The following is a 21,718-nucleotide window of genomic DNA, read 5'->3' as shown; positions in this document are numbered from 1 at the left end:
TCCAAAGTGTCATCTGTGAAATCAAAACAAGTTGTCTACCTCCAAAATATAGTGGTAGAACAAGCATGGGGTACTTGGTGGTAGGGGCCTGTGGACCTGTAAAGACTGCAAAGAAGGAAGAGTGAGTGAGACATTAAGGGAGAGGGAGAGCTCACTGAGTTATAAGTGAGAGCATTTCACAGTAATTTGTAGCCCTAGAGAAGTGAATATGGAAAACTAAAAAGGAGGAGCCAGCAGCATGGCAATGTAGAAGCAGTCGTGGCATAGACAAGATCCAGGTCAGAGACTGGGCATTTTTCTATAGTCATTTTAAGATCTAGAACTGGTGACTTTTATGAGACTGTCCACTATATATGCACTTGTACACAAACACACACACACAATCTGAGGATGGGAATAAAGACCAATAGCAAGCGCTCATAGTCTACAGGTATGGAGAGGAACAATATTCTGCTGTTGCTTTGTTCCAGAGAAATAAGAAGCTTTTTCATTTATTGACAGAAGTTCTCTTTCAGGTACTATCTTTTTGTGGACTTCTCTTGTTCCTTTTAAAGTGTGATGGCTCGTGGATAAAAAAGGCCTAAATTCATGGAAAGAGTATTTGTGGCCTGTTACAGTATCACTATGTTTAGGAAAGCTTCCGTGTAGATGTGGCTTTCACTTGGCTTTAATCTTTGCCTCTGTTCCCATTTATTTCCTGTGTGCTTGACCTTGAGTGGAGGTGATTTGATGTTTCAGGTTGTCAGTAAGAACAATAGTTTACAGAAAAATACCAGTATTTTTCTGAAAGCAATTATCCCACGAAGGTCTACAATAACAGCATTCAACAACCTTGTTGCCTCCAAGCTGGTTTCTGGAGCTCTGAAAGTGCGTTAATACTGATCAAGCTGTTGTTGAGATTTGGTCTCTGCCATGATTTATATCAATGTGTGTCAGACTTCTGTTTCAGGACTAAGTTAGGCTAGTGTAGTATTCTTTCTGCTTGTCTTTGAAAGCTTTTGTTTCTGCCCTGGTTTACACCATTGGAAACGTAGCAGATGTAGGGGGGAGGGGAGGACATTGGAGGTAGTGGGTGAGAAGTCTTACCCTTTCCCCACCTGCCTCCAGGCCTGACAGTGCAAACCTGCAAAGCTGGCAAGTACATAAGGCTCTTGGCATTAAGAAAACCTTGTTGAAAATGAAATTAAAATTCTTCTGCTGACAGGAAATTAATCAAGGCTGAATGTAGTAGACAGGGACACAAACTAGACCACTTGTTCTATCACTGACGAGTGTTTTATTGTTATGCAAATGAGATTAGGTGCTCAGTGACTAGTGGGGGTTGAGGAGGGTGGAAAGTGAAGGAGATGAACAGATTCCTTAGAATTTTAACTCTGCCTACAAAAACGTTTCTATAACATCTGCTGCCTCTTAGTCCATGAAACACTGAGCAAGGGAAACTCCTCAGCTTCCTTTGTCGTTATTTCTGCAAAGTAGCCTTCATGAAAGTGTGACAATGCTGATCTATTCATTCCTTAACACTTCTAGATCACCCACAATGTACCAGGCCGTATGCTGGTGCCAGGCTAAATAATAAAAACACCTGGTCTCTGCCTTCTAGGACTACAGTCCAGGAGGAAAGGATATTGGGAAGCACCAAATTCCCAGATAATCCAGCCAGAGAAGACATTGTGTTATACTGTTTAGAATTATTTGGTTGAAAAATAACTGAAACCAGTACCCTGGCAAACTTCAGCGAAAACGGAGGGAGTTGGTAAAAGGAAAAACCAAACAGCCAGAAAGGAACTTGGGAGGGAAACTCTGGAGATATAAGAAGCAGGAATTAAGAGACAATCTCTTCAGGTTAGTCAGTGCATTGACTCCATGCAACCTATGGTGCACTCACTCAAGATTCAGATCCCCAGAAGAAGGTGTCTGATGGATCCAGCTTGGGCCACTTGCTTCCTTGGCTAGAGGAAAGCAGGGTACTTGTGTAGTCAAACGAAGACTGTGGACTCTGTGCGGTGGCTGAGGGAACATTCCCAAAGAGAGAATGAGTGCTAGAAAGGCAAAGACTCAGGTGTCCCTCAGGGCCGTGGCCAGCCAGTGACTGGTCGTATGTTTTACGTATTTTGGGCATATTCAGTGTTGAGGTTGTGATGGTTTGAGGCCATAATACTTAGAATCACTCATCTCCAGGTATATCAACTCACCTGTCCCTCTGTCCCTTTCTCTTGATTCTAGTGTGAGCAGTCCCACCTCATGAGAGAGCATGAGGATGTCCAGGAGCGGACGACCCTTCGGTATGAGGAGCGTATCACGGAACTCCACAGCATCATTGCTGAGCTCAATAAGAAGATAGACCGTTTGCAAGGCACCACCATCAGGTACGTGGGCTCTAGCCTGTGCTTTTTCTCTGCCCCTCTGTGCTGTAACCTGGGTCTTGGAGTTGAAGTAGCACCTATGAATTACAAGTGTTTTCTTTGTAACTAAGTCTATAAAGTACTTTCTCTTTGCTTTATTAGCCATGTGCTTTTTCACTTCTGTTATTCTGTTTTGATTTTGATCTTCACAATAACCCTGCAAGTTAGACAGGGTGGGAGTTGTGATCCTGTTTATTGATAAGGGTATAGAATCAGAAGTTGAATGAAATACTTTATTAACAAGTTCTAAATGGAGACCTTCTGTCTTAGACACCAGCATCCCTTCCACCCCTTTTACTCACCGAGTCTGCTCTAGGTGTGTAAATTGTGTGCCTCCTTTGGAGATTCTGAGAAATTCATGAATGTGGCTTTTGACTAAGCGTTAGGTAGGCTTCTAGATGATCTAATAATGTTTTAAGCTTACTTCAAGTTGCTTTATCAACTCTGACTTATCCTCTTGCCAGACTCCTAATTGGGGCCATGGCAAGATTTGAACCATCATTTTACTGGTAAAAAAGCTGAGGCTTAAATGTAGTAATTGCCTTGAAGTTACACTTAGCACAGGGAGAGGTGGAATTAACACCTAGAATATTTCTCCCTTAATTTTCTTTCCATAAAAGTGACTGTCAACGATTCTGCTTTCCTTTGCTCACCAATCAGTTGGCCCCTAAGTCTCCTACACAGGTTGGTTGTGTCTGCTCTGCTGTTCAGAGGAGGGGCTTGCTGTAAGTGACTTACTGAGCCAAGGATGAGAACTTTTATCTTCCTGGAGGTGCTCAGGGAACAGCCTGGAGAAAAGCAAATGGTCGGCCCCTACCTTTTTGGAGAAAGTGAGCTTTGTTTGCTGAGTACTTATACAAACTACAATTAAAGCCATTTTAGAGGCAGCTCCTTTAAACTCTCCCTCTAGAAGTCCTGGGTTAAAGGAAACTTTGGATGCATTTTGTTCCAACTCTGAGAGTTACAGCAATGATGGGGCTTCTTGATGAGGGTACTGATGGGCATCTGTTTTCTGGGTCAAATTGTGGAAAATTTGCACTGAGCTAGAGCCACACAATAAATTTCATATTCCAGTTTAAAACCTCAAGGCTTTTAAATTGTATCCTGGTCATCACAGTGATTGTAGGTTAGCCATGCATGAGCAGAGAAGAACCTTCGGTCCAAAGAAATGATTATAGCAGATTTAAAGGAGCCTGTCAGAGGACATTGACTAATTTGTAATTTCCATTAAAACATGTTGCACTTTTAAACACTTGAAAAGGTGAAAGCAAATGGGCTCAGTGAGTTGTGAAAAAAGTATACCACACATCACCTGGAAAACTCAATTTCAGGATGTTAAAATTGAATATAATGGCCGAACTGCTTCATGTTAAAATACAGTGAGCTTCTTGACCATAAGCTTTATCAGTGCCTTTTATTTAAAAGAAGATTGCATCTGTGCAGAGATCATATTAAATTCTGCCTGTTCTCATTATGTAAATGAGCTGGCCCCTCCTTAAGGAGACTCTCTGCAAGACTGGAAGACATGTAACATATGGGCCAGTGAAACAAGGCTCTTCTTGTCCTCTGAGCTCCTGAGGCTAAGGCATCTCCCTAGCCCTGAGCACTCCAGGAAATTGGTTTGGTCTCAGCTCCCAAAATGCTGTGATAGGCCCAGTGCTATAGGAACCAGGCACCTTGGATGAATTCTAACTGCCCCAGCATACCCAGGCTCTAGAGAAATGATCATCATAATTAGTCAGGTACAAGGCTAGTACCATCTACACTTTGTTGTCACTTCAGTCAGGGCCTGAATTAGGAATTTATTAAATAATCTGAAAAACTATTAATAATGGAATAGTTTAAGTAAGCTATGGAATATCCACACTTAAGCAACACTGAGTTGCTTAAAGAAATAAAATAACAATCTCATAGTTTAAAATTTTTGTGTCACATCACAATCAGAGAACCAGGGACCTTCTGTGACTGCCCTACAAGATTCTCCTATCTCTTATAGCCACGGGGCTAATGTAGCCAGGAATCAGATACCTCAGGTTGCTGAATTCCAATGTAAGTCAAATTTGCAGCCACATCAGATCTCATAGGTGAAAATTAAGCATTAATAGGAAAACATGAGATGGTGAGAGTTCAAATGGGGGCATTTAAGTAGATTCAAAGGAATCCAAATACCTTGAGACTGTAAACCCCACTGAGCTTCCCTTCCTGCAGAAACTGTAAATGAGCTTCCTTTCCTTTCCTTCCCCATCTGATAAAACTAGTCCTACCTTGCTTGGAGACTCTAATGAGCTCATCCCAGGTATGGGATGGCAAATACATTCATGTCCCATTCTTATTCCATTTCTCTTTATCTTTAGGCCTAAAAGTAGTCAAGTTCCGTCATGCCTCAGGGAGCTAAATAGAAAATCCATCCTGGGAGTATATAGCTAAAACACCAGAAGATTTGTAAGATTATGTTAATTTATATTCACAGAATATTGGGGGGATATACGTGGGATTAGGACCAAAGAGTTGTAACCAGGGAGGGAGGAATGTAGTGTTGGATTGATGATGACTTTGTTGATATGACTGTTCTTGCCAGAGATTTTGGATTAAGTTTGATTAACTGAAAACTAGGCTCAATGGAGGATTATATCAAGTGACATGGAACTGCCAGAACTTCCCTAGCATAATGTAAAAGGAGTCCAGAGCCTAGGGAGTCAGAAATGTTGGGTGGAAAATGACATATTTAACATGCAGTCTTTGGTGCCACTGGACTACTGGAGTCACTGTGGGCTTGGTCATTGGTCAACAGCACTGTAGTATTAATCAAAAGGATTTGACCCAGGGCTGAGCCCGTGGTGCACTCGGTAGCGTGCTGCGCTAGCAGCGCGGCGACGCTCCCGCCGCCGCGGGTTCAGATCCTATATAAGGATGATCAGTGCACTCCCTGGCTGAGCGCCGGTCACCGGAAAAAAAAAAAAAAAAAAAAAAAAAAGGATTTGACCTGTATGGATCTTTGATAGTTGCTGAATTGATCATGGTTTCTCTAAAACTGATATAAATGGACAGCCTACAAAAGTTTTACTTGGTCTTTGTAATCAAAAAAAACTATGATCTGGTGAACAGAGATTTGACTTACATTCACAGTGGAGAATCATGGCCTGTTGTCCAATTCCCTTACCTGATCCAGTTCACAGAGCCAGAGCCTCTTGAATGAAGGTGAAGATATATACAATCCTTCCACTAGTAGGTACAGTAAATCTTCCTTCTACCCCTTCCAAACATAACTCTAAACACTTTTAAGGGGGGCTGCACAGTGGGGAAAAGAGAAAAGTATTCTTGAGTAGTTACTGGACACTGGCTCTGAGCTAATGATAGTGCCTGGACATCCAAAATGCCAGTAGTCTACCAGTCAGAGTGGGGACTTCAGAAGGTATTTTAGTCCTCTCGGGCTCCCTTAACAAAATATCATAGACTAGGTGGCTTAAACAGCAGAAGTTTATTTCTCACAGTTCTGGAGTCTGATAAGTCCACAATCAAGATTCCAGCTAATTCAGTTCTACAGTGAGGGTGTCTTACTGACTTTGCAGATGGCCTCCTTCTCACTGTGTCCTCACATGGGAGAAGAGAGAATGAGGAAGCAAGCTATCTGGTGACTGCACTAATTACGAGGACCCCACCCTTTTGACCTCACCTAATTACCTCCAAGGGCCCATCTCCAAATTCCGTCACATTAGGGGTTAGGCTTCAACTTAGGAATTCGAGGAGGACACAATTCAGTCCATAACAGGAAGTCAGGTGTCAAGGGTCACTATGGCCTGAATCCATCTCACAGTGGACCTAGTTAGGGCACCATCTGAGTAACCTTTTTCAGTGCCCTGGAGACGTGGTAAATGCTCCTAACTAGCAACAGTATGTGGTGCTGCTCTTCTTGGATCCAGAGACCACGAGGGGAAGTAGGAGCATCTCTCCTTACTCATACATCTAAACCCCACTTTCAGTACTGTTACTCATTCTTGCAACTTTGACCTCTGATACTTCATAAGTCTTACTTCTCAAGGGGACAATGCTTCCACCAGAGAATGTAAAAATGGTTCCATTGACTGTCATCTGGCCCTTTGGGGCACCTCATGACACTGAACCAACAAGCAAACAAGGGGGTTACTGTACTAGCTGGGGTGAGTACCAAGGGGAAATTGGGTTGTTGCCCTACTGTGGGGTAGTGAGGACTATTTCCGAAACACATAGGATTCTTCAGGATACCTCTTAGAAATTGCCCAGTGGTCATAGTAGATTAGAGCAACCCACTACAGGTCAGACCACTAAGGGCTAGGCCGTTCAGGAATAAAGATTTTGAATCACTTCACTAGGAAAAGAACTAATTCTAACCAGCTCAGATGCTGGACAAACACAAAGGAAAAATGAATTTCTTAGTAGAAGGAAGTTGTAAATAACAACTATAGCCTCATGACCAGTTGCAGAAAAGATGGCTAGGCTATGCATATTTTCTTTCTTATTTATGAATATATGCATTTCCTATTTTCCACTATTATTTTACATAGGGTGAGTTAGTATTGGTGAAACTTATAATTTAGTACTTAGGTTCCTTGATATTTAAGTGGGTTTGGCATTGAACTAGAAGAGGGGTGAAGGTCACCTTACATATACAGTAACTCAAGGTACTCTGGGTCTCTCATTGTGAGAAGAAGGTGAGCTCATTTAAATTGATTTAAAGGATGTTTAGAGAAGGTTGCTGTTATTACTACTGAATTTGAGAAGGTGTGTATGGTCAGTCACTGAGTAACCAAAGAGGGTAGGCTGCAATGGATATTGTCTGGCACTTGGTACCATTCCCACCCCTCTCTGTGTTCTCCCCAGAATCAAAGGGGGCCTGTACCCTGAGGACTACTTCCCGGACCCTTTTACCAACTGGGTTCTGGATAGATTTTGGCTCTGCCAGAAAGATGCACTCACATGGGCTTAGAAGGCAGAAGGGATGTGGGAGCCATTCTCCCTCAGGCCGCGGTGGCAGCTGATGTACATGCTTTGGTGGGAACGAAGTCCTGCCTTGACTGGCCAGACCCTGGAGCTGTGAGCAGGTGTAAAGGCAGCAGTGGTTTCCTGATCTCTGAGGGGACCACAGCTGTGATGGCAAATCTGACAGTTCCTGGCGGCCTTCACTCACCCTACTCTTCTCCCGCCCTTCCAATCGTTTTGCAAACACAGAACTGCCTACATTAAATCCTTTCTACTCGAAACATCCAGTGCAGTTTGTTTTCCGAACTAAACCTTACCTAATGCATCATAAATCCCATGTCCTAGCAATAAACACTGAACATTTTATAATATGGCCTTCTAAAAAATTGTATTCATGAATAGTTTAAACAAATTGGATCATACAACATACATTGTTTTGTAATTTGTGCTTTTTCACTTAACTGTGTTATGAGTGGCTTTTTTTTCATGTTCATCTTGAGTAGATTATATAAAATGGAAAAATACATCAGTAGCTCACTTTGGATCTGAAAAGGAAAAAAAATGATGTCTAAGCAAATTAAATGTGAGATATTGCATTTCCCAAGGAGGTTATTTTCGTTTCTCGTAAGCTACTTTCTTAACGTCAACCTTTCACTGCCAACTCTCATGAGTAGTCCGTGTACTGTGCTTGATTTCCCATTTGCTTGTTAGTATACTGTAATCTGGCTTCTGACCCCAACAGTTTACTAAAACTCCTTTTGCTATGGACTGAATCGTGTCCACCCCGCCCCCTGCCAAATTCATATGTTGAAGCCCTAATTGCCAATGTTGAGGGTATTTGGAGATGAGGCCTTTGGGAGGTGATTAGGGTTAGGTGAGGCTATCAAGGTGAGGCCCTCACCATGAGATACTGCCCTTCTAAGAAGAGACACGTTCTTTTTCTGCCCATATATTCTCTCCTCTCTCTCTCCATCCCCCCACCCCCCCCACCATGCGAGGACACAGGGAGAAGGCAGCCATCTGCCAGCCAGGAAGAGAGCCCTCACCAGAAACCAGCCATGCTGGTACCCTCATAATAGAGAACCTAACCTCCGGTGCTGTGAGAAAACAAATTTCTGTTGTTTGATCCACTCAAGTCTAAGGTATTTATTATAGTATCCTGAGCTAACACACCTTTATTGAAAATCACCAATGATTTCTTAACCAAAAATCCAGTGATTTTTTTTTTTCTTGTTACTGGTTCTTTTCTACTAGTAACGAACCTTTCTACCTTTTCTAAGTTAGTCCTTCCTGATATGCTGTTCTTAAAACTCTAGGACATGGCAGATCCTGGATCTTCTTTTCTTTCCCTGGGATCCATCCTCAGCCTAGGCTCTTAATTGGGCTCTCTCCCCCACACCTTTCACCTGCATGGCAGCAGCCCCAAGGCACCAACCCCTCCTGTCTGTGATCTCAGCATTGGCACTTAACCTTTCTGCTTCCTCATCTGCAAAATCCCCATCATTTGGGGCCAGAGGTGATATCCAAAGTCTCTGTCCACTGTAACATAATCTGACTCCTAGGATTTCAGGCCTAAACCATGAGCTTGATCTTTCTCCCGATCTTTGTGCCCTCACTTCCACCTGTGTGCTGCATCTCAAAACCTCTATTTCCCAGCAAAACATGTAGTTCTGATAAGTTATTGCCTAAAAAGTAAAATAAATGAAATAAAAATAAAATCAAGAAAGATGAGATATATCGCTCTCTCCCTATCTTCCTATGTGGTATGTATCAAGCCTTTGTTCAATATTTGGAAAGTTTTATATATGAATCTTACATCTGATCTTGTTAAGATAAGGATGGGTTATTATATCCATTCAAAATCCCGTTTGTTCAGTTATTCGCTGAAAGATTCGTAGATGAGTCTGACCTTCCTCTGTGCAATATGGAAAAGTAAGAGGAAGTAGAATTGAAGGAAGAAGCAGGACTTACTCATTATTTATTTCCTGCAGTAGATTCTTTAAGAAAACTGAAAGGAATACATTTCCTCCCTACATTTAAAAATCTTTGTTTTTTAAAAGATTGCCAGCCATCTCAGGGCAAGTCTACCTTTAACTGTAAAAAAAAAAAAGAATGTGGTTCAACAAAAAAACACAAGGTCAGGTAGGCTGGGATAGCTGGCCACAATTGACTGACAGCTGCGAAGGCAGGAGGATGACCATCTGGGTCTTCTTCACAAATCTTTCCAATCCAGTGACAAAGCATGAATGTTCACCACTGAATCAAATGGATATGGGGATAGTGGATGATGCAATATTTTATCAAATGCTGCTGACTCCACAGTGCTCCAGCTTGAAGTCTGGAAAGCATGAAAAATTATACTTTCATTGACTTCCCTTTTCTGATTAGACTGTTTTACCTTAGCCAATAATAACAAAGAATCTTTAAAATTAAAAAGCAAAAACAAATCTTTCCCTTAGGCCATGACATATAGTGGTGTTTCATTGGTACTAAATTTCAGAATTAGGCTGTGCTACTATTTGCATAATCTTGGGTAAATTACTTCACCTTATTTATAAAATACAGGTATTGATCCCAGCTTAGATGGTCTTTAAGGTCCTTTCCAGTCTGCCAATTTGTGACTTTTCTGCCACTGCTGGTCATTGCATAGGCCTGTGTACAACCGAATGTACAATCCAAATGCCCTAAAGGGGGCATTTGTTCTGTTTTGTTGTTTAGGCTAGTAGCAAGCATTAATCATTGCTACGCAAAATAAAGCAACTTGGCAGCGCTTCACAATGCTTCTAAGTGAATGAAATAATGTACATTTAGGATCCTGTGAGGTGATCCTTTGTGTTCCAAAGACAAACACCTGAGAACTTTGTAACTTTATTATTTATGAGACTACTACTACAAAGTATAATTATCAAAATTTATCAGTTTATCAAAGCTTCTGTTTTTCTGGTTTAAGATAGTCATTATTTGGACGTAACATTTTCCTCTCTTTCATCACCAGCATTAGCAGTTGGTGTTCTTTTGGGAGGCATTTCTTTTCCTGAGGTAATAAGTTATCACTTGACAGTAGATACTCTATGTGCACCAAAAGGAAGTGGACCATAAAGTCATTTTGAGGTGATGACGCTGTGTCGCTAGCTAGACACCTTCGCTAGGTGGGTGACTCAGGGTTGTGCAGAGCAGCCTTGAAGGCACAACTCACAATGTTGTCTCTGTAGAGTTGCCATGGCCCAGGAGAGTGTTTTCGACTTATTCCTTCGCTGTTGATGGGCCAGTGCTCCTGAATGATGGAGAAGACCCCCAGTCAGCGGTCCGCTATGTAGACTGCAATCACGGATTGACTGTTGATTTGCAAAGGGCCCTGAGAGAGTTCGCTTTTGACATTTCCCAGGCCCAGGTTCCAACATCCTTTCAGGAATGATGCTGATGGGAGATGATAAGGATATGCAACTCCATGAATTTTTACTAAAGTCAGTGGGAGAAACAACAGGACTACACAGGCTTTCTAATATTTACGCTCAGCTTAACCTTTTTATACCTTTTCTTTGTGGTACAAAACCTTCCCTGATCTACTCCCAGTGTAGCTTTCCACCTCTAATTACTATTGACTTTATTTGCATGTGTCATTTTTGTTCTAGAATACACCTTATGATTACCTTGGATGGAACTTTAACCCGGGATCAGGTGTGTGTAACTCCTGCAGGGCCAAGGACACACACATGCTGCACTTTCTTCCTCCTCATTTTATGTCTTTCCACACAACATCTTGGTAACATTTACTCCTTCCCCTGAATTCCTGGACTTACCATGTTGTATTTTTTATTTCTACATCTAACCCTGATTATTTGCTCCTTCCAGTACTGTTCTCCTTTTGATCAAAACTGCCCAGTCAACAAGTAGCCTGCATGCCTCTCCAGCCTCCCATCTCCATCCTGTGCCCCATCCTGCGGTCTTAGCTCCCCTGAAACACTTGCTCCTCTTCAGGCTGCTCCATGCAGGAAGTCTTCCCTGGTCACTACCCACCAGCAGCCCCATATGATCCTCCTGTGTCCACACACAGCCTCCTTCTTAGGTTGGAATTTGTCGTGAACATACTCGACTCTTGGAAGACAGAATCCATCCAGTCTTCGCTTTCCTTTCCTTGTTTCGGTGCTCAGATATGTTGAATCCTTTGTTTTTCATGACACCAGAAACCTTGTGCCATAGATGACATTGCTACTGCGGTATCATTCTCCTTCAGACTGTGTTCTGACCTCAGTAGGGAATATTTCTACACACCTTCCCTACTCTCTCCTTTATAAAGTTCATCCTAGTAATCCCTAGAAGTAATTCAGTACAAAGCAGGAGATTTGGCAGAACTGTAGGTTTTGGAACCTGCCAAGCCAGGAGGGTTTAAGGTGGTTATTAAAGATTTGCAAATGCCATTTATAGCAGAGAAGCAGCAGCAGCAGCATCACTCAGTTTCTTGGCTGTGAAACAGTCTCAGCCACGCTGAAGCTAATTACATTGGCCATGCAACAAAGGTAATTTATTCATCATACACAAAGTCTCCCATTAACTAAAATCAGAATTTTAAGTCTTGACTGAAAGGAGAGCCAATGTGTCAGTGCACAATTACCCTCTAGACCAAAAAGGCCACTCTTGAGAGTATTTTTTAATTGTTTTCTTTCCTAAACCTAATTATTAGTGACTTTTGCAGATGTCTAATAATTAACTTATTCACAGAACATTAACCTATATTTTTTGCCTTCACCACTTCCATACTAATTCGTATTTTGAGTGGATAGGGGCTTTATATCTGTTTAAAGTCTTCCCAGTTTTCTGGGTGGCTTTTTTATTTTTAAAAAAAGCCTTATAAAGCAGAGGCTCAGCTGAATCCCTCCCTGGGGAAAATGTTGATTTCTTGAGAGTGCCAAGCACTGTGGAGAGGTTGTCACATTTCCCTTATAGATGCCTCTTTCCGGTTGCCTCTTCCCCAAACCCCGGTGATCACCACTCACCATCTTGGTCTACTCCAAACCCAAGACTGTAGACCTCCTGCCCCCTGGTTGTCAACAACTTAAAATGAATGATTAGAATGAATGCTGGGAAGATTTCTTCCTACCTTCTTCACAGACACCCTCCCCCTGAGGCTGAACTTCCCACTCCCTAAGATTTTCTCTTCTGGCTCACTTGCAAAATAGAGGCCTTTGTGAGGGTTAATTTGGCATTCTGCATGCCTGTGTCCAGCGTGCATGTGGTGATGGTGGAGGTGTGGGGAAGGGCAGTACATGTGCTTTGAAATATATACTACAACTCTAGGTTTTCTTAGCTTGCTAATAGTATAGTTCAGAGACCAAAGGTCGAGGGATCCATGAAGGACTGAGAAGAGGTGGGAGTGCGTGAGCAGATGACACATGGCTGTGTTTAAATGTCATCTTCCTGTTAGCAAATGCAAACTGAAGGAAGTGGACCTTTGACTGGCATTCTTAGCCACTGTTTCCATTCTTCTCCTCACCCCATCCTCTTTCCCACCCCCTGACTCTGCTTTCTCTGGGGAAAGTAAGCCTGGTCTTCTCTAGCCGCGCTGATCCACGTACCTCTCACAGGGTCCAGTTTGATCTGCACACATGAGATGCTGGTTTCCTAGCAGCTCCAACCCCAGCACCTCCCTGCATCCTTTTCTAAGAAGAAAGCCCCCCAGTGGGACCGTCCAGGTGATGGGGGTGCTATTGCTGTTCAGACTCTTACTGTCGCCTCGGTGTTAGTCTTAGTCCTTCTTCACCTCAGAATTTGAGGGAATGAAGAAATGTGATTTCTTCAGGAAATCTTCGGAGGGGAAAAGTTTTTATAGGCTGCTAGGTGATCTTGTTCAGTACATGGGTATGTGTGTGGGCACAGAAGCAGCCTTTCAGTTTCACGCACTATTTGGCCAGAAAGGAATCTTGATTTGTGTGGCCTGGGACAGAGATGTCTTTTTTTTCTCTGAATGTCTTTTTCTTGTCCTTAAAAGACATTCTCTAGGGATCTGCCCGACATCTTCTGTCAGTGGTGGTTGACTCTCCTTTTTTCTCAGGGAGGAAGATGAGTACTCTGAGCTGCGATCAGAACTCAGCCAGAGTCAACAGGAGGTCAACGAGGACTCTCGAAGCATGGACCAGGACCAGACCTCTGTCTCTATCCCCGAAAACCAGTCTACCATGGTCACTGCCGACATGGGTGAGTCTGCCTGCCCTTGCTCAGAGTTTGGTGTCTGGATTGTAAAAGGAATTTTAGAAACATGAGACAGCCTGAATTATAATCTAATTAATTATTCAAGGAGTTTGAGTGGATGAAGGGGCATCTATTTCAGTCCCTTACACACTACTTTGTTGGTTGAAATGGAACTGAAGTGCTGAATTAGCTTTCTGCCCTGACATGATTGCGATTCAAACATATGTCACTCTGCTTAAAAATTCTGGAAGCTGGGAACCAGTTAAAAAGGCTATTGCTGTGTTCCAAGTTGTAGTGATATCTGAACTACGATGGTGGGAGTGGAAGGGTTGAAACGGTGGTAACACATTGCAGTGGAAGAACCCAATAGGTTTAACAACTATTGGATAAGAAGGAGGAATCCAAAATTACTCCAACATGTTGATCCTAAGTGACTAAAAGACTGATCATATTCTTTAGTGAAGAAGTTTGGTTGAGAAATGACTTGGGAAATAGTCATATGATGTTTGAGGTTGTAGAGAAATATCCATGTGGAAATATCAGGTACAATGTATTGAACTTACTATTGGGTCTTGCAATTGTATGAAAAATAAAGTATTTTAAAAATGAAAGCGAATAGGGAAACAATAGAGTGACAGTATTGTTTTTTGAAGCTTGTTTGTTGCATGTGTGTGGGTAGTAAATTGCCAAATGAAATGTTCTAACTGTAGGTTGCAGTCAAAATGTTGCAAAACCACTGGTCTACTTGGAAATGCCTGCCTGGATGTTTGGAGAGAGACTGAGGTTGTGGATAGAGGCTTTGAAGTTATATGAGCTAAGGTGATCCCTGTGGTTGAAAGGTATAGAATCAAAAGAAGGAGGAGCTCTATATCTTACAAAATGTTCCCATTAGGGGGAGAGATGGGAAAAGAACCAGAAGACTGAAGAGTAAGTATAGTGAGGTTTCACAGAACTTAAATTTAATTGGGGACAGAGATTTTAATCAAATATTACACATTTATGTTTAATTATAAACCTATATAAATGCTGTAACATTATGGAACATAGCACCATGATAGTGTGCCAGGGTAATTTAATTCAGTCTAGGGTTCCGGGAAGGCTTCCTCTAAGAAGTGACATTTGAGTAGGTAAAGGAGGAGATGGCTGGCATCCAGTGAGGTGGGGAATGCATTTGAAGAGGTGGAAGATCATGGTGAATGGGGGGCACAGAGGTTGAAAGGGAGGCTGGAGAGGTAAGCCGGGCAGATCACACAGTCTTGTAGATCATGTTAGAGAGTGACCCACTAGGAGCTACTGAAATATTTTAATAGTGGAGGAGGGGGCACAAGATGATCAGAGTTGCATTTGAATCCATCACTCTGCAGTGTGGATAGGCTAGCTAGAAAACCATTGCAAAAGTTTATCTAGGCAAAATTGTTGGTAGGATTAGGGTGGTGGCAATGAGATATAGAAAAGAAGGTGGGTGTAGAAAAGGTATATAAAACTGGCAAGATTTGCTGAAGGGTTGGACACAGAGGGTGAAGGCGAAGAGTGTAGGTGTGTGTGCGTGTGTGTGTGCGTGTGTGTGTGTATGCGTGTGTGTGTATGTGTGTGTGTGTATGCGTGTGTGTGTATGCATGTGTGTGTATGCGTGTGTGTGTATGCATGTGTGTGTGTGTGTATGCGTGTGTGTGTGTGAATCCCATAAGGGTGTGGTTTGCACAGTAGATGAACTGTGGGGCCGCTTACCAGTATGGGAGCACAGAAATAAGGGCCAGGTGGTTTTGCTTTGAATTTTGTTTTGCTTGGGTTGGGAAGAACATGGAGATCGTGTGTTTTGTTTGGACATGAGTTTGAGGTGTCTTGAGATAGCTAAGTGGAGATGCTTCAGAAGGCAGTGGGTATTCAGATGAGAAGCCAAGAGGAGAGAGGTCTGGGCTGAAGAACAGCAGTGGGAGATGCCAGGTTGTTCACAGATGGTAACTGAAGCAGTGGAAGTGATGCACAGACAGTGAGCCGTGGAGAGAGCCTGCGACTAAGCCTTGGGGGCCCCCAGAGCTTGAGACAGGGATGTGCCTCCTCAGAAAGCTTTCTCAGGAGCTCCAGTCTCTGTAAATGCCCCATTTGTTTCCTTCTTATATCACATTTAAATTTTAAATTATGTATTTGTATTTATTTGCTTGACCAACTCTCCCACTAAAACTCCATTAGGGAGAGCATACTTGTTTCATCTCTTAGTGTATCTCCAGAGCCTGTCACCAGGCCTGGCACATGGCAGGTGTTCAAAGATACTTGTTGGTTGGGGGCCGGCCCGTTGCTCACTCGGGAGAGTGCGGTGCTGATAACACCAAGGCCCCGGGTTCAGATCCCGTATAGGGATGGCCGGTTCGCTCACTGGCTGAGCGTGGTGCTGACAACACCAAGTCAAGGGTTAAGATCCTCTTACTGGTCATCTTTTTAAAAAAAAAAACAAAGATACTTGTTGGAATGCATGAATGAAGCAATCAACCAATCGGCCAGAGATATAAGAAGAAAATGAGGACAGTGCTGTCCTGAAAGCCAGTGGGGCGGAGAAGGCTCCGGTAAGGAAAAGCGGTCAGCAGTGTGGAGTGCTGCTGAGCCAGATAAGATGGTGTAGCTGCATCTAAGTCGCTGAGAGCAGTATGCTGATACCAGCGTAAGCCAGATGGAAATGTGTTGAGGAGGAAGACACCTCCTCAGGCTCCAGTAGTTGTAACATAAAGCCCATGGTCTGGGTTCAAGTTAGTTTGGCTTCAGGCCAAAACTGCCTCCGTTAAACTAACCTAAACCCAGACCCCCGGCTTTATGTTACAACATATACAATCCACTGCGACTTGGGCCAGAGTCCTACATGGCAAGTGGCAGCCAAGAAGTTCCCAACCACTGCAAAGGATCAGCCCTCAGCCCTACACTCATCCCTCTAATTGTTTCTCTCAAAATTGTATTTTATGCAAGTGATAAGTGACCCATACTCCCAACAAAGTTTCATAATTAAGTAAGTTTGGGAAATGCAGAGATAAACCCACTGACAAGGGCATTTTTCCTGGGGGACTTCTCGGAGCTCCTGACATGAGACAGCGTGGTTAGCGGCAGCTTCCCCCAAAGGAGCCAGTATCTGCCTGTCCACAATACAGGGTATCTTTGCTTTCCTGAATCATTCATCTCAAATCATTTCTTTCCATCTTGTCCCTCATTTAAAATAAATATGTATTGATTGTAACCAGTGGTAGTATCTTTCCTGACAAGACTGAGCTCCTGGATGGGAGTGACCTCCTTTGCCCAGATGTTCTCTGCCCACACATAGAAGCCTTTATTCATTAATTCAACAAACGTACCCAGTGCTGTGTTCTAGGTACTGGGGACATAAGTCATGGAAGGCCGCCGACCCCCTCGCCAGAGTCATGCAGCATCTCTCACTCTCTCACAGTCCTCTCTCCCCTTTCCCTGCTTTATTTTCCTTCATAGTTCTTAGCACAACCTGAGGATACATTGGGTTTGTATTTATTTCCTAATGTGTTACTGGTATCTCTCCCACGCTAGAATGCAGGCTGCATGCAGGCAGGGGCTTTGGCTACCTTGTGTACCAGCCTAACAGTGCCGTGCATAGGAGGCACTCAGATACTTGGAGCTCACAGTTCTTTCGAGGATATGGAGATGTCAATAGGAAAGACCCACAGTGGGGTCAGGACCGTGCAAGAGGCTTAGGGGGAGCCCCTAATGATAACGTCAGGTGGGACACAGAAGTCACAGCTGAGCAGAAGTCGAAGGGCTAAGTGGGAGCAATACAGTGAGGAAAGGTGGGGCCAGGAGGGTGGTGGTCTGGGCAGAGGCAAATCTGCCAGGTCCCCAAGAGGACAGGCACTTGGGGACCACAAGGAGAGTTCATTAAGGCTGCAGCACAGAGTATGGTGTGCTTGTTAATTAGAGCTGACGGCCTGCCTCTTCTTACTCCTTTGCCATTTACCAGTTAAATCGTTTCAGTGGGGAGAAAAGCTTCCATATATAAACACTGTTATAGGAAATCATTAAAAAGCAGCCGTTTCATTATGGTTGCTGTATTTGCAAACCTGCATTAGCAACCCAGAGGTTTTCTTGAGCTGGATTTTATGCACAGTTTGCTGCAGTATATTTGCTGACCTTCAAAGATACCAGGAGGAAGTCCACCTGTTCACTTAATCAAAAGGCATTTATCTCCTGTTTTCAAATCCCACCCGTCAGCCTGTCTGCCCCTTTACTAAGCTGGCTCCTGGACACTCCTCTGGGCCTGGAGGAGTAAACCAGCAATTTAGAAAGTGCTTTGACTTACTTAAGCAGTCGAGTAAAGAAGAAAGGTCCCCAGTCTCTGTCACATTGCATCTTAAAATAAATTATATTACCTTCTTTCAAACCTTGTCACACAATTGTTTGAAAAATAAAGGTAATTAAATGGACAAAGCCAAGATGGGAATCATGTCTTAGAATTTTTATTTCCTCAATCTGTCAAAGAGTTGCAGATAAAAGAGAGACTGGATATAACAGCTTACATGCCTTGCTCTTTACTCTGTGTCAGGCATTTCCATGTGTCCCTTACGTTTAATCCCCAACCTTGAAGGAGGCTCTGGAAGTCTCCTCACCTGTGAAATTAGGATAGCAAGGTTCAGAGAGGGTAAGTCACTTGCCCAAGGCTGCCCAGCTAAGAAGTTGTCTTTGTTGTTGCCGCCCAGGTTTCTACAGATGCTTTTGCCTTTACACTTCTCCGTTTAAACAGTAAAACATGCCTGTGGTTGATGTGGTACGCTGACTGCAATCCGTTGAGGTCTCTAGTGCTAATGGGCGAATTTATTGTGATCACAAGCACCTGGCTTAATAGAGGAGTGTTTGTAATTAAATGAGATTTTGCAGATCTCTCTATTAGAAGCAACTCTCGTAGACCAAATGATTCTGGTGTCGTAACAGAGCAGAGCACAGATGGGTGTACACAGGCTCATTGCATCATGCATGCTAGAGTGTGTTTCATGTCCTCTCTAGCAGGCTGTTTTCTCAACTCTGTTAATGTTAAAAAGCAGGGCTGGCCAGTTAGCTCAGGTGGTTAGAGCATGGTACAGATAACACCAAGGTCCAGAATGGGATCCCTGTACTAGCCCGACCAAAAAAAACAAAGACAAAAACAAAAAATGTAAAAGCAAAGCTTTTCTGGAGCAATTGTTTGTAAAACAAAGTCCTTGATCAGATGGACATTTGCACAGCCAATGAGGGGTTCTGCTCTGGTATTTTGAGATCTTATCTGATTTTTGGTGAGAAATTTTTCTTCTAGAATTTAGCACTGTTAAACTGTTATACCCTATACCCTCGGGATTGAAAGGAAGCATAGGCTACCTTGCTTGCTGGTGTGATCATTTAGATAGATTTTTCCTAGGTATGAGTAGTTTTTGGAGAACAACCAAGGAAGAATTTACACATGAAACCTGGCTGTTTGGCACAGCTGTGGATATGAAGTATGTTTAACGTTAAAGCCAGATTGTCCTGGCTTAGTGGCTGATGAGGCTTAATGGCCTGAGGAAAAATGTTTAAAAGTGTCAAGCAGCCACTTAAAGAGGGGAGAGGAGGTTGGGCCAGGGAAAGTCAGCTCTGCCTCTTCCAAAAACAATTTCTGCAGACTTATAGAGAAGTGTTTACAAAGGAGAAGCAGTCTGTCTAGAGAATACTCGCTTTTTGCTAGGAATGAGGTGGCTAGATAGTCAGTTATCCTCCAGCAAAGAGTTTTAAAAAGAGAATCATATTTATAACCTGATTTGGAAACTGCGGGGAACCAGTCCAAGGTTGGAAAAGTTAGACCAGACTGAAAATTGCACCCTGACTAGTTGACGCAACAAGCTGAGCCCTTTGTGGCTTTTTTTTTTTTTTTTTCCCTTCCTTAATTTATTTGGGCAACTTAATTTCTCCCAAGAGGTTCACGGTGTGGCTCATCCCTGGGAACCGAGCCCAGGGCAAGACATAGACATTTTGAACATTAATTCACTGGGGTGCTCTCTGAGGGGCCTGTGTATTTTCTCCCAGAGACCTGAGCCTGGTCAAACAAGATCAGTTAGTGAATGTTAGGGCAGAGTGACTGAGGTGGCCACCAAAAGTCATTCCAGAGCTTTCCTCAGATTAACTGTGGTTGAGAGCAGGCGAGGTTATTGCTCTACTTCAGTTTGTGACTTCGGAATATTTCCCTCAAATTCTACTGTTCAATAATTTTCAGCCCCCAAAAGAGATTTGGGGTCTACAGTGGAAATGAAAGCCATTGATCTACCACATTTACTCAAAATGAGCTCCCATAATTGTTGGGATTCATGAACTCCTCTAATACGAACAGTTTACTTTGTAAACAGACTATGTCTCCTATGGTTGATTTGCTTTTTGGTTGTTTGGAACTCATGACATATTTTTCCTTAAAACCAGCATTATAAAGGAGTGTTCGCTTCTGAGAAAAGCCTTGGAAAGCCTATTTAATCTGTAATGGAAATGGAAATAAAGCGTGGGACCTGCTAGGGTTATTTCAACTCCAGCCATCACTGTGAACATTGTTGCTATGAAAAGACATTTAGTAGATCACACTTGGATGCCAGAAGCACATCTTCCCCCTTCTCCTGGCCCTGGAAATTCCCCCACTCCTGTTACAGCGAGAGCCACAGGGTCCGGGATAAGCGCTGACAGTGACCCACCATGTGCTGGCACTGTGCTCTCGAGGGCTAGAGGACAGCCTGTGTGCGCAGGGGCTTTTGAGCTGCACATAGAAAGGGCCATTGGGACTGGAGGTTTGTGAGCTTGGGGCAGAGTGGTCAGAGGTGAAGCATGAGAGCTGAGCAGGTGCCAATGACTGACAAAGGACACTGGACACAGTGAGGGGTTGAAATTTATCCTCTAAATACACCTCTATTTTTCCAGGATCACCTCTCAGAGGTACAGAATGATGTATAAGGCTTTTCTTGCATATTGCCAAACTACCACCCCCTCTCCACCCCAAAGCTTTCCTCCCATCCTCTGCAGCGCTGGGTACTGTCTTACTTTAAGCTGTGCCAATTCAGGTGATCAGTAGTCAAATAAATAAAATGATTCTGTGTGAATATGGATGTTATTTCACGTACATGTTATCGGAGTGAGAACTTTTATACCACAGAGGCTGGGTAAATAGCTAGGAATATGTGAAGCGCCTCAGCAGGTCAGAGGGAGGTGTCCTAGCAGGGGTGCCACAGGCGGCTGGGGGCTGCAGTCCCTGGAGGACAGCTTTATGGCAGTTGATGTTAGCTTATCTTCCTTATGCCTTCATATTTATGACCAAGTTTGCTGTTTCACGGAAACAAACTGTCAAAAATCCAAAGTGACAACAGCAAAAATGAAAACAAATCTCAGGCTGGTAAGATTTTGCTAAAATAGGAGTCCTGAAAATGCAGCCTTATTTTCTTTGAGAAAAGAAACACTGAAGTCTGTGAAGTCAGAACAGGGGGGGATGGCAGTCTGCTCTTCTTGGGACCCTCGCCCTGACTCAGGCCTGCGTGCCTATGTTCCCGGGTGATCATTTTCACGTGGTAGACACACTTGCAGGACAGCGTTCCTGTTCTGGGAGCTGCACTGGGAAATCCATCACTGTAATGGTCAGCACGTTAAATCTAGATTTAAGCATGTCCATACATGTCAGACCTTCTTGTCTACAATGTTGAGGTATTTGTCCCCCCCACCAACTTTTATTTTTGAAAAACTTCAAATTTACGGAAAAGGTAAAATGAACCCCTAAACCATTTGTCTAGATTAACCAATGGTTAACAGTTTGTCACATTGATTTTTCTCCTCTCTCTCTCATAATGCATTTCTGTATAATTTTTTTTTTTTTGAGCCATTCGGAAGTTAGTTGCAGAGATCATGATGCTTCACCCCTAAATATATCAGCATAAACCTCTAAAGAACAAGACCCTTCTCCTACACACCTGAGAATTTTAACACTGATGGAACATTAATACAAGTCCATATTCAAATTTCCCCAATTGTTGCATTCATGTCTTTTTTATTTTTGTTTGATCTAAGATGCAATCAAGGCTCACACATTATCTTTAGTTATCGTGTCTCTTTACTCTCCTTTAATCTAGAAGAGGTTCCCCCCTGCCCATTTTGTGTTTCGTGATACTGACATTTTGGGGAAGGCCAGGTTAGTCGTA

General features: G+C 43.1%; 1 protein-coding gene across 2 annotated transcripts in view; it reads left to right on the top strand.

Moving 5' to 3' along the window:
* The window catches only part of MCC (MCC regulator of WNT signaling pathway), a 405,468-nt gene that overhangs the window by 306,882 nt on the left and 76,868 nt on the right, over positions 1 to 21,718 (top strand). For both annotated transcript variants that reach the window (XM_063087360.1, XM_063087361.1), the window contains 2 exons: positions 2,224 to 2,366; positions 13,408 to 13,550. In XM_063087360.1, coding sequence (XP_062943430.1) covers positions 2,224 to 2,366; positions 13,408 to 13,550 — 286 coding nt within the window. The remainder of the gene's footprint in view (positions 1 to 2,223; positions 2,367 to 13,407; positions 13,551 to 21,718) is intronic.

Source organism: Cynocephalus volans, chromosome 2, assembly GCF_027409185.1.
Source record: "Cynocephalus volans isolate mCynVol1 chromosome 2, mCynVol1.pri, whole genome shotgun sequence".
Classification (NCBI taxonomy): domain Eukaryota; kingdom Metazoa; phylum Chordata; class Mammalia; order Dermoptera; family Cynocephalidae; genus Cynocephalus; species Cynocephalus volans.
This window is presented reverse-complemented; position numbering and strand designations above follow the sequence as displayed.